This window comes from Oncorhynchus gorbuscha, unplaced genomic scaffold, assembly GCF_021184085.1.
Source record: "Oncorhynchus gorbuscha isolate QuinsamMale2020 ecotype Even-year unplaced genomic scaffold, OgorEven_v1.0 Un_scaffold_655, whole genome shotgun sequence".
Lineage (NCBI taxonomy): Eukaryota > Metazoa > Chordata > Actinopteri > Salmoniformes > Salmonidae > Oncorhynchus > Oncorhynchus gorbuscha.
Genome location: NW_025745754.1, coordinates 136,036 through 151,409, shown reverse-complemented (window position 1 = coordinate 151,409; position 15,374 = coordinate 136,036). Strand labels below are relative to the sequence as shown.

General features: G+C 41.4%; 1 protein-coding gene across 1 annotated transcript in view; it reads right to left on the bottom strand.

The window, feature by feature from the left end:
- Window positions 1–1,775: 1,775 nt before the first annotated feature.
- LOC124019694 (TIMELESS-interacting protein-like) overlaps window positions 1,776–15,374 on the bottom strand; it is a gene marked incomplete at its 3' end in the record, with an annotated part of 30,011 nt that continues 16,412 nt past the window's right edge. The window contains exon 7 of the mRNA XM_046335102.1: window positions 1,776–2,218. Coding sequence (XP_046191058.1) covers window positions 1,776–2,218 — 443 coding nt within the window. The remainder of the gene's footprint in view (window positions 2,219–15,374) is intronic.

Here is a 15,374-nt window from a genome sequence, read left to right as displayed (position 1 = left end):
CTGCATGCGGGCCAGTCTCCTCTCTGAGTGTGATGTAGTGTCTGACCTGTGTGTTGCTGCATGCGGGCCAGTCTGACCCTCTCTGAGTCTCCTCTCTCTGAGTGTGATGTAGTGTCTGACCTGTGTGTTGCTCTGCCAGTCTCCTCTCTGAGTGTGATGTAGTGTCTGACCTGTGTGTTGCTGCATGCGGGCCAGTCTCCTCTCTGAGTGTGATGTAGTGTCTGACCTGTGTGTTGCTGCATGCGGGCCAGTCTCCTCTCTAAGTGTGATGTAGTGTCTGACCTGTGTGTTGCTGCATGCGGGCCAGTCTCCTCTCTAAGTGTGATGTAGTGTCTGACCTGTGTGTTGCTGCATGCGGGCCAGTCTCCTCTCTGAGTGTGATGTAGTGTCTGACCTGTGTGTTGCTGCATGCGGGCCAGTCTCCTCTCTGAGTGTGATGTAGTGTCTGACCTGTGTGTTGCTGCATGCGGGCCAGTCTCCTCTCTAAGTGTGATGTAGTGTCTGACCTGTGTGTTGCTGCATGCGGGCCAGTCTCCTCTCTAAGTGTGATGTAGTGTCTGACCTGCATGCGGGCCAGTCTCCTCTCTGAGTGTGATGTAGTGTCTGTGTGCTGCATGCGGGCCAGTCTCCTCTCTGAGTGTGATGTAGTGTCTGACCTGTGTGTTGCTGCATGCGGGCCAGTCTCCTCTCTGAGTGTGATGTAGTGTCTGACCTGTGTGTTGCTGCATGCTGGGCCAGTCTCCTCTCTGAGTGTGATGTAGTGTCTGACCTGTGTGTTGCTGCATGCGGGCCAGTCTCCTCTCTGAGTGTGATGTAGTGTCTGACCTGTGTGTTGCTGCATGCGGGCCAGTCTCCTCTCTGAGTGTGATGTAGTGTCTGACCTGTGTGTTGCTGCATGCGGGCCAGTCTCCTCTCTGAGTGTGATGTAGTGTCTGACCTGTGTGTTGCTGCATGCGGGCCAGTCTCCTCTCTGAGTGTGATGTAGTGTCTGACCTGTGTGTTGCTGCATGTGGGCCAGTCTCCTCTCTAAGTGTGATGTAGTGTCTGACCTGTGTGTTGCTGCATGCGGGCCAGTCTCCTCTCTGAGTGTGATGTAGTGTCTGACCTGTGTGTTGCTGCATGCGGGCCAGTCTCCTCTCTGAGTGTGATGTAGTGTCTGACCTGTGTGTTGCTGCATGCGGGCCAGTCTCCTCTCTGAGTGTGATGTAGTGTCTGACCTGTGTGTTGCTGCATGCGGGCCAGTCTCCTCTCTGAGTGTGATGTAGTGTCTGACCTGTGTGTTGCTGCATGCGGGCCAGTCTCCTCTCTAAGTGTGATGTAGTGTCTGACCTGTGTGTTGCTGCATGCGGGCCAGTCTCCTCTCTAAGTGTGATGTAGTGTCTGACCTGTGTGTTGCTGCATGCGGGCCAGTCTCCTCTCTAAGTGTGATGTAGTGTCTGACCTGTGTGTTGCTGCATGCGGGCCAGTCTCCTCTCTGAGTGTGATGTAGTGTCTGACCTGTGTGTTGCTGCATGCGGGCCAGTCTCCTCTCTGAGTGTGATGTAGTGTCTGACCTGTGTGTTGCTGCATGCGGGCCAGTCTCCTCTCTGAGTGTGATGTAGTGTCTGACCTGTGTGTTGCTGCATGCGGGCCAGTCTCCTCTCTAAGTGTGATGTAGTGTCTGACCTGTGTGTTGCTGCATGCGGGCCAGTCTCCTCTCTAAGTGTGATGTAGTGTCTGACCTGTGTGTTGCTGCATGCGGGCCAGTCTCCTCTCTAAGTGTGATGTAGTGTCTGACCTGTGTGTTGCTGCATGCGGGCCAGTCTCCTCTCTAAGGCCAGCCGTTTGTTGAGTTCTATACGTCTCTGCTGTTCCTCTGTCAGGGAGGGGGCTGGGGTGGAGTGGACCGGGCCAGCCTGGGAGGAAGGGAACAGGGAGGGGGCTGGGGTGGAGTGGACCGGGCCAGCCTGGGAGGAAGGGAACAGGGAGGGGGCTGGGGTGGAGTGGACCGGGCCAGCCTGGGAGGAAGGGAACAGGGAGGGGGCTGGGGTGGAGTGGACCGGGCCAGCCTGGGAGGAAGGGAACAGGGAGGGGGCTGGGGTGGAGGGGACCCGTCCTGGGTCTTCAGCGAAACCTCCGTCTCCAAACGGGTCTGGGTCGTCATGGTTGACACGTCCGTCTCTCGACGCCGCGGTGTCGTCCTCACCTGGATCAATGGATAAAATACTGAATGCCCAATCTCATTTAGTAAAATCAGTTCATGACTGCTATAAACCTATAAACCAATACTAAACCTACTACTACATCTGGGACTGTGTTATATCTACCTCTAGACTCTACTATTGATCTGGGACTGTACCTTATATCTACCTACTGATCTGGGACTGTGTTATATCTACTACTACTATTGATCTGGGACTGTGTCATATCTACCTCTAGACTCTACTACTACTATTGATCTGGGACTGTGTTATATCTACCTCTAGACACTACTATTGATCTGGGACTGTGTTATATCTACCTCTAGACACTACTATTGATCTGGGACTGTGTCATATCTACCTCTAGACAATACTACTACTATTGATCTGGGACTGTGTCATATCTACCTCTAGACAATACTACTACTATTGATCTGGGACTGTGTTATATCTACCTCTAGACACTACTACTACTATTGATCTGGGACTGTGTCATATCTACCTCTAGACACTACTATTGATCTGGGACTGTGTTATATCTACCTCTAGACACTACTATTGATCTGGGACTGTGTTATATCTACCTCTAGACTACTACTATTGATCTGGGACTGTGTTATATCTACCTCTAGACACTACTATTGATCTGGGACTGTGTTATATCTACCTCTAGACACTACTATTGATCTGGGACTGTGTTATATCTACCTCTAGACACTACTACTACTATTGATCTGGGACTGTGTTATATCTACCTCTAGACACTACTATTGATCTGGGACTGTGTTATATCTACCTCTAGACACTACTATTGATCTGGGACTGTGTTATATCTACCTCTAGACACTACTATTGATCTGGGACTGTGTTATATCTACCTCTAGACAATACTATTGATCTGGGACTGGGACTGATCTGGGACTTATATCTACCTCTAGACTACTACTACTATTGATCTGGGACTGTGTTATATCTACCTCTAGACACTACTATTGATCTGGGACTGTGTCATATCTACCTCTAGACTCTACTATTGATCTGGGACTGTGTTATATCTACCTCTAGACACTACTATTGATCTGGGACTGTGTTATATCTACCTCTAGACACTACTATTGATCTGGGACTGTGTTATATCTACCTCTAGACTGTGTTATATCTACACTACTATTGATCTGGGACTGTGTTATATCTACCTCTAGACACTACTATTGATCTGGGACTGTGTTATATCTACCTCTAGACACTACTATTGATCTGGGACTGTGTTATATCTACCTCTAGACACTACTATTGATCTGGGACTGTGTCATATCTACCTCTAGACAATACTACTACTATTGATCTGGGACTGTGTTATATCTACCTCTAGACACTACTACTACTATTGATCTGGGACTGTGTTATATCTACCTCTAGACACTACTATTGATCTGGGACTGTGTTATATCTACCTCTAGACACTACTATTGATCTGGGACTGTGTTATATCTACCTCTAGACACTACTATTGATCTGGGACTGTGTTTATATCTAGACTAGACTACTATTGATCTGGGACTGTGTTATATCTACCTCTAGACTACTACTATTGATCTGGGACTGTGTTATATCTACCTCTAGACACTACTATTGATCTGGGACTGTGTTATATCTACCTCTAGACACTACTATTGATCTGGGACTGTGTTATATCTACTCTAGACACTACTATTGATCTGGGACTGTGTTATATCTACCTCTAGACAATACTATTGATCTGGGACTGTGTTATATCTACCTCTAGACACTACTATTGATCTGGGACTGTGTCATATCTACCTCTAGACAATACTATTGATCTGAGACTGTGTTATATCTACCTCTAGACTCTACTATTGATCTGGGACTGTGTTATATCTACCTCTAGACACTACTATTGATCTGGGACTGTGTTATATCTACCTCTAGACACTACTATTGATCTGGGACTGTGTTATATCTACCTCTAGACACTACTATTGATCTGGGACTGTGTTATATCTACCTCTAGACACTACTACTGATCTGGGACTATTGATCTGATCTGGGACTGTGTTATATCTACCTCTAGACACTACTATTGATCTGGGACTGTGTTATATCTACCTCTAGACACTACTATTGATCTGGGACTGTGTCATATCTACCTCTAGACTCTACTACTACTATTGATCTGGGACTGTGTTATATCTACCTCTAGACACTACTATTGATCTGGGACTGTGTTATATCTACCTCTAGACACTACTATTGATCTGGGACTGTGTTATATCTACCTCTAGACTCTACTACTACTATTGATCTGGGACTGTGTTATATCTACCTCTAGACTCTACTATTGATCTGGGACTGTGTTATATCTACCTCTAGACACTACTATTGATCTGGGACTGTGTCATATCTACCTCTAGACACTACTATTGATCTGGGACTGTGTTATATCTAGACCTACTATTGATCTGGGACTGTGTCATATCTACCTCTAGACTCTACTACTACTATTGATCTGGGACTGTGTTATATCTACCTCTAGACTCTACTACTACTATTGATCTGGGACTGTGTTATATCTACCTCTAGACTCTACTATTGATCTGGGACTGTGTTATATCTACCTCTAGACACTACTATTGATCTGGGACTGTGTTATATCTACCTCTAGACACTACTATTGATCTGGGACTGTGTCATATCTACCTCTAGACTCTACTACTACTATTGATCTGGGACTGTGTTATATCTACCTCTAGACACTACTATTGATCTGGGACTGTGTTATATCTACCTCTAGATCTGGGACTGTGTTATATCTACACTACTATTGATCTGGGACTGTGTTATATCTACCTCTAGACTACTACTACTATTGATCTGGGACTGTGTATATATCTAGACACTACTATTGATCTGGGAGACCTCTAGACACTACTATTGATCTGGGACTGTGTTATATCTACCTCTAGACACTACTATTGATCTGGGACTGTGTTATATCTACCTCTAGACACTACTATTGATCTGGGACTGTGTTATATCTACCTCTAGACACTACTATTATCTGATCTGGGACTGTGTTATATCTACCTCTAGACACTACTACTATTGATCTGGGACTGTGTTATATCTACCTCTAGACACTACTATTGATCTGGGACTGTGTTATATCTACCTCTAGACTCTACTATTGATCTGGGACTGTGTTATATCTACCTCTAGACACTACTATTGATCTGGGACTGGACCTCTAGACAATACTATTGATCTGGGACTGTGTCATATCTACCTCTAGACAATACTACTACTATTGATCTGGGACTGTGTCATATCTACCTCTAGACAACTACTATTGATCTGGGACTGTGTCATATCTACCTCTAGACACTCTATTGATCTGGGACTGTGTTATATCTACCTCTAGACACTACTATTGATCTGGGACTGTGTTATATCTACCTCTAGACTCTACTATTGATCTGGGACTGTGTTATATCTACCTCTAGACACTACTATTGATCTGGGACTGTGTTATATCTACCTCTAGACTGTGTTATATCTACACTGTGTTATACACTACTATTGATCTGGGACTGTGTATATCTACCTCTAGACACTACTATTGATCTGGGACTGTGTTATATCTACCTCTAGACACTACTATTGATCTGGGACTGTGTTATATCTACCTCTAGACACTACTATTGATCTGGGACTGTGTTATATCTACCTCTAGACACTACTATTGATCTGGGACTGTGTTATATCTACCTCTAGACACTACTACTACTATTGATCTGGGACTGTGTTATATCTACCTCTAGACACTACTATTGATCTGGGACTGTGTCATATCTACCTCTAGACTACTATTGATCTGGGACTGTGTCATATCTACCTCTAGACACTACTATTGATCTGGGACTGTGTTATATCTATCTGATCTACTATTGATCTGGGACTGTGTTATATCTACCTCTAGACACTACTATTGATCTGGGACTGTGTTATATCTACCTCTAGACACTACTATTGATCTGGGACTGTGTTATATCTACCTCTAGACACTACTATTGATCTGGGACTGTGTTATATCTATTGATCTGGGACTGTGTTATATCTACCTCTAGACACTACTATTGATCTGGGACTGTGTTATATCTACCTCTAGACACTACTATTGATCTGGGACTGTGTCATATCTACCTCTAGACACTACTATTGATCTGGGACTGTGTTATATCTACCTCTAGACACTACTATTGATCTGGGACTGTGTTATATCTACCTCTAGACTACTACTACTATTGATCTGGGACTGTGTTATATCTACCTCTAGACACTACTATTGATCTGGGACTGTGTTATATCTACCTCTAGACTCTACTATTGATCTGGGACTGTGTTATATCTACCTCTAGACACTACTATTGATCTGGGACTGTGTTATATCTACCTCTAGACACTACTATTGATCTGGGACTGTGTCATATCTACCTCTAGACACTACTATTGATCTGGGACTGTGTATATCTATCTACTATTGACTACTATTGATCTGGGACTGTGTTATATCTACCTCTAGACTACTATTGATCTGGGACTGTGTCATACTATTGATCTGGGACTGTGTCATATCTACCTCTAGACACTACTATTGATCTGGGACTGTGTTATATCTACCTCTAGACACTACTATTGATCTGGGACTGTGTTATATCTACCTCTAGACACTACTATTGATCTGGGACTGTGTTATATCTACCTCTAGACACTACTATTGATCTGGGACTGTGTTATATCTACCTCTAGACACTACTACTACTATTGATCTGGGACTGTGTTATATCTACCTCTAGACACTACTATTGATCTGGGACTGTGTCATATCTACCTCTAGACACTACTACTACTATTGATCTGGGACTGTGTTATATCTACCTCTAGACACTACTATTGATCTGGGACTGTGTTATATCTACCTCTAGACAATACTATTGATCTGGGACTGTGTTATATCTACCTCTAGACACTACTATTGATCTGGGACTGTGTCATATCTACCTCTAGACACTACTATTGATCTGGGACTGTGTTATATCTACCTCTAGACACTACTATTGATCTGGGACTATAGACACTGATCTATATCCTCTAGACACTACTCTACTATTGATCTGGGACTGTGTTATATCTACCTCTAGACTACTACTATTGATCTGGGACTGTGTTATATCTACCTCTAGACACTACTATTGATCTGGGACTGTGTCATATCTACCTCTAGACACTACTATTGATCTGGGACTGTGTTATATCTACCTCTAGACACTACTACTACTATTGATCTGGGACTGTGTTATATCTACCTCTAGACACTACTATTGATCTGGGACTGTGTATATATCTACCTCTAGACTCTACTATTGATCTGGGACTGTGTACTATATCTGGGACTGTGTTATATCTACCTCTAGACACTACTATTGATCTGGGACTGTGTTATATCTACCTCTAGACACTACTATTGATCTGGGACTGTGTTATATCTACCTCTAGACACTACTATTGATCTGGGACTGTGTTATATCTACCTCTAGACACTACTATTGATCTGGGACTGTGTTATATCTACCTCTAGACACTACTATTGATCTGGGACTGTGTATATATCTACCTATTGACACTACTATTGATCTGGGACATATCTACTAGACACTACTATTGATCTGGGACTGTGTTATATCTACCTCTAGACTCTACTATTGATCTGGGACTGTGTCATATCTACCTCTAGACACTACTACTACTATTGATCTGAGACTGTGTTATATCTACCTCTAGACACTACTATTGATCTGGGACTGTGTTATATCTACCTCTAGACTCTACTATTGATCTGGGACTGTGTTATATGATCTAGACACTACTATTGATCTGGGACTGTGTTATATCTACCTCTAGACACTACTATTGATCTGGGACTGTGTTATATCTACCTCTAGACACTACTATTGATCTGAGACTGTGTTATATCTACCTCTAGACACTACTATTGATCTGGGACTGTGTCATATCTACCTCTAGACACTACTACTATTGATCTGGGACTGTGTCATATCTACCTCTAGACAATACTATTGATCTGGGACTGTGTCATATCTACCTCTAGACACTACTATTGATCTGGGACTGTGTTATATCTACCTCTAGACACTACTATTGATCTGGGACTGTGTTATATCTACCTCTAGACACTACTATTGATCTGGGACTGTGTTATATCTACCTCTAGACTCTACTATTGATCTGGGACTGTGTCATATCTACCTCTAGACACTACTACTACTATTGATCTGGGACTGTGTTATATCTACCTCTAGACACTACTATTGATCTGGGACTGTGTTATATCTACCTCTAGACACTACTATTGATCTGGGACTGTGTTATATCTACCTCTAGACACTACTATTGATCTGGGACTGTGTTATATCTACCTCTAGACACTACTATTGATCTGGGACTGTGTTATATCTACCTCTAGACACTACTATTGATCTGGGACTGTGTTATATATCTAGATCTACTATTGATCTGGGACTGTGTTATATCTACCTCTAGACACTACTATTGATCTGGGACTGTGTTATATCTACCTCTAGACACTACTATTGATCTGGGACTGGGACTGTGTATATCTACCTCTAGACACTACTATTGATCTGGGACTGTGTTATATCTACCTCTAGACTACTACTATTGATCTGGGACTGTGTTATATCTACCTCTAGACACTACTATTGATCTGGGACTGTGTCTGTGTCATATCTACCTCTAGACTCTACTATTGATCTGGGACTGTGTATATCTACCTCTAGACACTACTATTGATCTGGGACTGTGTTATATCTACCTCTAGACACTACTATTGATCTGGGACTGTGTTATATCTACCTCTAGACACTACTATTGATCTGGGACTGTGTTATATCTACCTCTAGACACTACTATTGATCTGGGACTGTGTTATATCTACCTCTAGACTCTACTATTGATCTGGGACTGTGTTATATCTACCTCTAGACACTACTATTGATCTGGGACTGTGTCATATCTACCTCTAGACACTACTATTGATCTGGGACTGTGTTATATCTACCTCTAGACTCTACTATTGATCTGGGACTGTGTTATATCTACCTCTAGACACTACTACTACTATTGATCTGGGACTGTGTTATATCTACCTCTAGACACTACTATTGATCTGGGACTGTGTTATATCTACCTCTAGACACTACTATTGATCTGGGACTGTGTTATATCTACCTCTAGACACTACTATTGATCTGGGAGTTATATCTACCTCTAGACACTACTATTGATCTGGGACTGTGTTATATCTACCTCTAGACACTACTATTGATCTGGGACTGTGTTATATCTACCTCTAGACACTACTATTGATCTGGGACTGTGTTATATCTACCTCTAGACACTACTATTGATCTGGGACTGTGTCATATCTACCTCTAGACACTACTACTACTATTGATCTGGGACTGTGTTATATCTACCTCTAGACACTACTATTGATCTGGGACTGTGTCATATCTACCTCTAGACACTACTATTGATCTGGGACTGTGTTATATCTACCTCTAGACCTACTATTGATCTAGACACTACTATTGATCTGGGACTGTGTTATATCTACCTCTAGACACTACTATTGATCTGGGACTGTGTTATATATCTACCTCTAGACACTACTATTGATCTGGGACTGTGTTATATCTACCTCTAGACACTACTATTGATCTGGGACTGTGTCATATATCTACACTACTATTGATCTGGGACTGTGTTATATCTACCTCTAGACACTACTATTGATCTGGGACTGTGTATATCTACCTCTAGACACTACTATTGATCTGGGACTGTGTTATATCTACCTCACTACTATTGATCTGGGACTGTGTTATATCTACCTCTAGACACTACTATTGATCTGGGACTGTGTATATATCTACACTACTATTGATCTGGGAGACCTCTAGACTACTATTGATCTGGGACTGTGTTATATCTATCTACCTCTATTAGACACTACTATTGATCTGGGACTGTGTCATATCTACCTCTAGACTACTACTATTGATCTGGGACTGTGTTATATCTACCTCTAGACACTACTATTGATCTGGGACTGTGTTATATCTACCTCTAGACACTACTATTGATCTGGGACTGTGTTATATCTACCTCTATCTATTGATCTAGACACTACTATTGATCTGGGACTGTGTTATATCTACCTCTAGACACTACTATTGATCTGGGACTGTGTTATATCTACCTCTAGACTACTATTGATCTGGGACTGTGTTATATCTACCTCTAGACACTACTATTGATCTGGGACTGTGTTATATCTACCTCTAGACACTACTATTGATCTGGGACTGTGTTATATCTACCTCTAGACACTACTATTGATCTGGGACTGTGTTATATCTACCTCTAGACACTACTATTGATCTGGGACTGTGTTATATCTACCTCTAGACACTACTATTGATCTGGGACTGTGTTATATCTACCTCTAGACACTACTATTGATCTGGGACTGTGTTATATCTACCTCTAGACACTACTATTGATCTGGGACTGTGTACCTCTAGACACTACTATATGGGACTACCTCTAGACACTACTATTGATCTGGGACTGTGTTATATCTACCTCTAGACAATACTATTGATCTGGGACTGTGTCATATCTACCTCTAGACTACTACTATTGATCTGGGACTGTGTCATATCTACCTCTAGACACTACTATTGATCTGGGACTGTGTCATATCTACCTCTAGACACTACTATTGATCTAGACTGTGTTATATCTACCTCTAGACACTACTATTGATCTGGGACTGTGTTATATCTACCTCTAGACTCTACTATTGATCTGGGACTGTGTTATATCTACCTCTAGACACTACTATTGATCTGGGACTGTCTATATCTACCTCTAGACACTACTACTACTATTGATCTGGGACTGTGTTATATCTACCTCTAGACACTACTATTGATCTGGGACTGTGTTATATCTACCTCTAGACACTACTATTGATCTGGGACTGTGTTATATCTACCTCTAGACACTACTATTGATCTGGGACTGTGTTATATCTACCTCTAGACACTACTATTGATCTGGGACTGTGTATATCTACCTCTACCTACTATTGATCTAGACACTACTACTATTGATCTGGGACTGTGTCATATCTACCTCTAGACACTACTATTGATCTGGGACTGTGTTATATATCTACCTATTGATCTAGACTGTGTTATATCTACTAGACTACTATTGATCTGGGACTGTGTTATATCTACCTCTAGACAATACTATTGATCTGGGACTGTGTTATATCTACCTCTAGACACTACTATTGATCTGGGACTGTGTCATATATCTACCTCTAGACACTACTATTGATCTGGGACTGTGTTATATCTACCTCTAGACACTACTATTGATCTGGGACTGTGTTATATCTACCTCTAGACACTACTACTATTGATCTGGGACTGTGTTATATCTACCTCTAGACACTACTATTGATCTGGGACTGTGTTATATCTACCTCTAGACACTACTATTGATCTGGGACTGTGTCATATCTACCTCTAGACACTACTATTGATCTGAGACTGTGTTATATCTACCTCTAGACAATACTATTGATCTGGGACTGTGTCATATCTACCTCTAGACACTACTACTATTGATCTGGGACTGTGTCATATCTACCTCTAGACAATACTATTAATCTGGGACTGTGTCATATCTACCTCTAGACACTACTATTGATCTGGGACTGTGTTATATATCTACCTCTGAGACACTACTATTGATCTGGGACTGTGTTATATCTACCTCTAGACACTACTATTGATCTGGGACTGTGTTATATCTACCTCTAGACACTACTACTACTATTGATCTGGGACTGTGTTATATCTACCTCTAGACACTACTATTGATCTGGGACTGTGTTATATCTACCTCTAGACACTACTATTGATCTGGGACTGTGTTATATCTACCTCTAGACACTACTATTGATCTGGGACTGTGTTATATCTACCTCTAGACAATACTATTGATCTGGGACTGTGTTATATCTACCTCTACTACTACTACTATTGATCTGGGACTGTGTTATATCTACCTCTAGACACTACTATTGATCTGGGACTGTGTTATATCTACCTCTAGACACTACTATTGATCTGGGACTGTGTTATATCTACCTCTAGACACTACTATTGATCTGGGACTGTGTCATATCTACCTCTAGACACTACTATTGATCTGGGACTGTGTTATATCTACCTCTAGACACTACTATTGATCTGGGACTGTGTTATATCTACCTCTAGACACTACTATTGATCTGGGACTGTGTTATATCTACCTCTAGACACTACTATTGATCTGGGACTGTGTTATATCTACCTCTAGACACTACTATTGATCTGGGACTGTGTTATATCTACCTCTAGACACTACTATTGATCTGGGACATACTATTGATCTATTGGGACTGTGTTATATCTACCTCTAGACACTACTATTGATCTGGGACTGTGTTATATCTACCTCTAGACACTACTATTGATCTGGGACTGTGTCATATCTACCTCTAGACACTACTACTACTATTGATCTGGGACTGTGTTATATCTACCTCTAGACACTACTATTGATCTGGGACTGTGTTATATCTACCTCTAGACTCTACTATTGATCTGGGACTGTGTCATATCTACCTCTAGACACTACTATTGATCTGGGACTGTGTTATATCTATTGACACTACTATTGATCTGGGACTGTGTTATATCTATCTAGACACTACTATTGATCTGGGACTGTGTTATATCTACTAGACACTACTATTGATCTGGGACTGTGTCATATCTACCTCTAGACACTACTACTACTATTGATCTGGGACTGTGTTATATCTACCTCTAGACACTACTATTGATCTGGGACTGTGTTATATCTACCTCTAGACACTACTATTGATCTGGGACTGTGTTATATCTACCTCTAGACACTACTATTGATCTGGGACTGTGTCATATCTACCTCTAGACACTACTATTGATCTGGGACTGTGTTATATCTACCTCTAGACTCTACTATTGATCTGGGACTGTGTTATATCTACCTCTAGACACTACTATTGATCTGGGACTGTGTATATATCTACCTCTAGACTGTGTTATATCTACACTACTATTGATCTGGGACTGTGTTATATCTACCTCTAGACACTACTACTACTATTGATCTGGGACTGTGTTATATCTACCTCTAGACACTACTATTGATCTGGGGACTGTAGACACTACTATTGATCTGGGACTGTGTTATATCTACCTCTAGACACTACTATTGATCTGGGACTGTGTTATATCTACCTCTAGACAATACTATTGATCTGGGACTGTGTTATATCTACCTCTAGACTGTGTTATATCTACTACTACTATTGATCTGGGACTGTGTTATATCTACCTCTAGACACTACTATTGATCTGGGACTGTGTTATATCTACCTCTAGACTACTACTACTATTGATCTGGGACTGTGTTATATCTACCTCTAGACACTACTACTATTGATCTGGGACTGTGTTATATCTACCTCTAGACACTACTATTGATCTGGGACTGTGTTATATCTACCTCTAGACACTACTATTGATCTGGGACTGTGTTATATCTACCTCTAGACACTACTATTGATCTGGGACTGTGTTATATCTACCTCTAGACACTACTATTGATCTGGGACTGTGTTATATCTACCTCTAGACACTACTATTGATCTGGGACTGTGTTATATCTACCTCTAGACACTACTATTGATCTGGGACTGTGTTATATCTACCTCTAGACACTACTATTGATCTGGGACTGTGTTATATCTACCTCTAGACACTACTATTGATCTGGGACTGTGTTATATCTACCTCTACTACTATTGATCTGGGACTGTGTTATATCTACCTCTAGACACTACTATTGATCTGGGACTGTGTTATATCTACCTCTAGACACTACTATTGATCTGGGACTGTGTTATATCTACCTCTAGACATCTACTACTACTATTGATCTGGGACTGTGTTATATCTACCTCTAGACACTACCTCTACTATTGATCTGGGACTGTGTTATATCTACCTCTAGACAACTACTATTGATCTGGGACTGTGTTATATCTACCTCTAGACACTACTATTGATCTGGGACTGTGTTATATCTACCTCTAGACACTACTATTGATCTGGGACTGTGTTATATCTACCTCTAGACACTACTATTGATCTGGGACTGTGTTATATCTACCTCTAGACACTACTATTGATCTGGGACTGTGTTATATCTACCTCTAGACACTACTATTGATCTGGGACTGTGTTATATCTACCTCTAGACACTACTATTGATCTGGGACTGTGTTATATCTACCTCTAGACACTACTATTGATCTGGGACTGTGTTATATCTACCTCTAGACACTACTATTGATCTGGGACTGTGTTATATCTACCTCTAGACACTACTATTGATCTGGGACTGTGTCATATCTACCTCTAGACACTACTACTATTGATCTGGGACTGTGTTATATCTACCTCTAGACAATACTATTGATCTGGGACTGTGTCATATCTACCTCTAGACACTACTATTGATCTGAGACTGTGTTATATCTACCTCTAGACACTACTATTGATCTGGGACTGTGTTATATCTACCTCTAGACACTACTATTGATCTGGGACTGTGTTATATCTACCTCTAGACACTACTATTGATCTGGGACTGTGTTATATCTACCTCTAGACACTACTACTACTATTGATCTGGGACTGTGTTATATCTACCTCTAGACACTACTATTGATCTGGGACTGTGTTATATCTACCTCTAGACACTACTATTGATCTGGGACTGTGTTATATCTACCTCTAGACACTACTATTGATCTGGGACTGTGTTATATCTACCTCTAGACCTACTATTGATCTGGGACTGTGTTATACTATTGATACTATTGATCTGGGACTGTGTCAT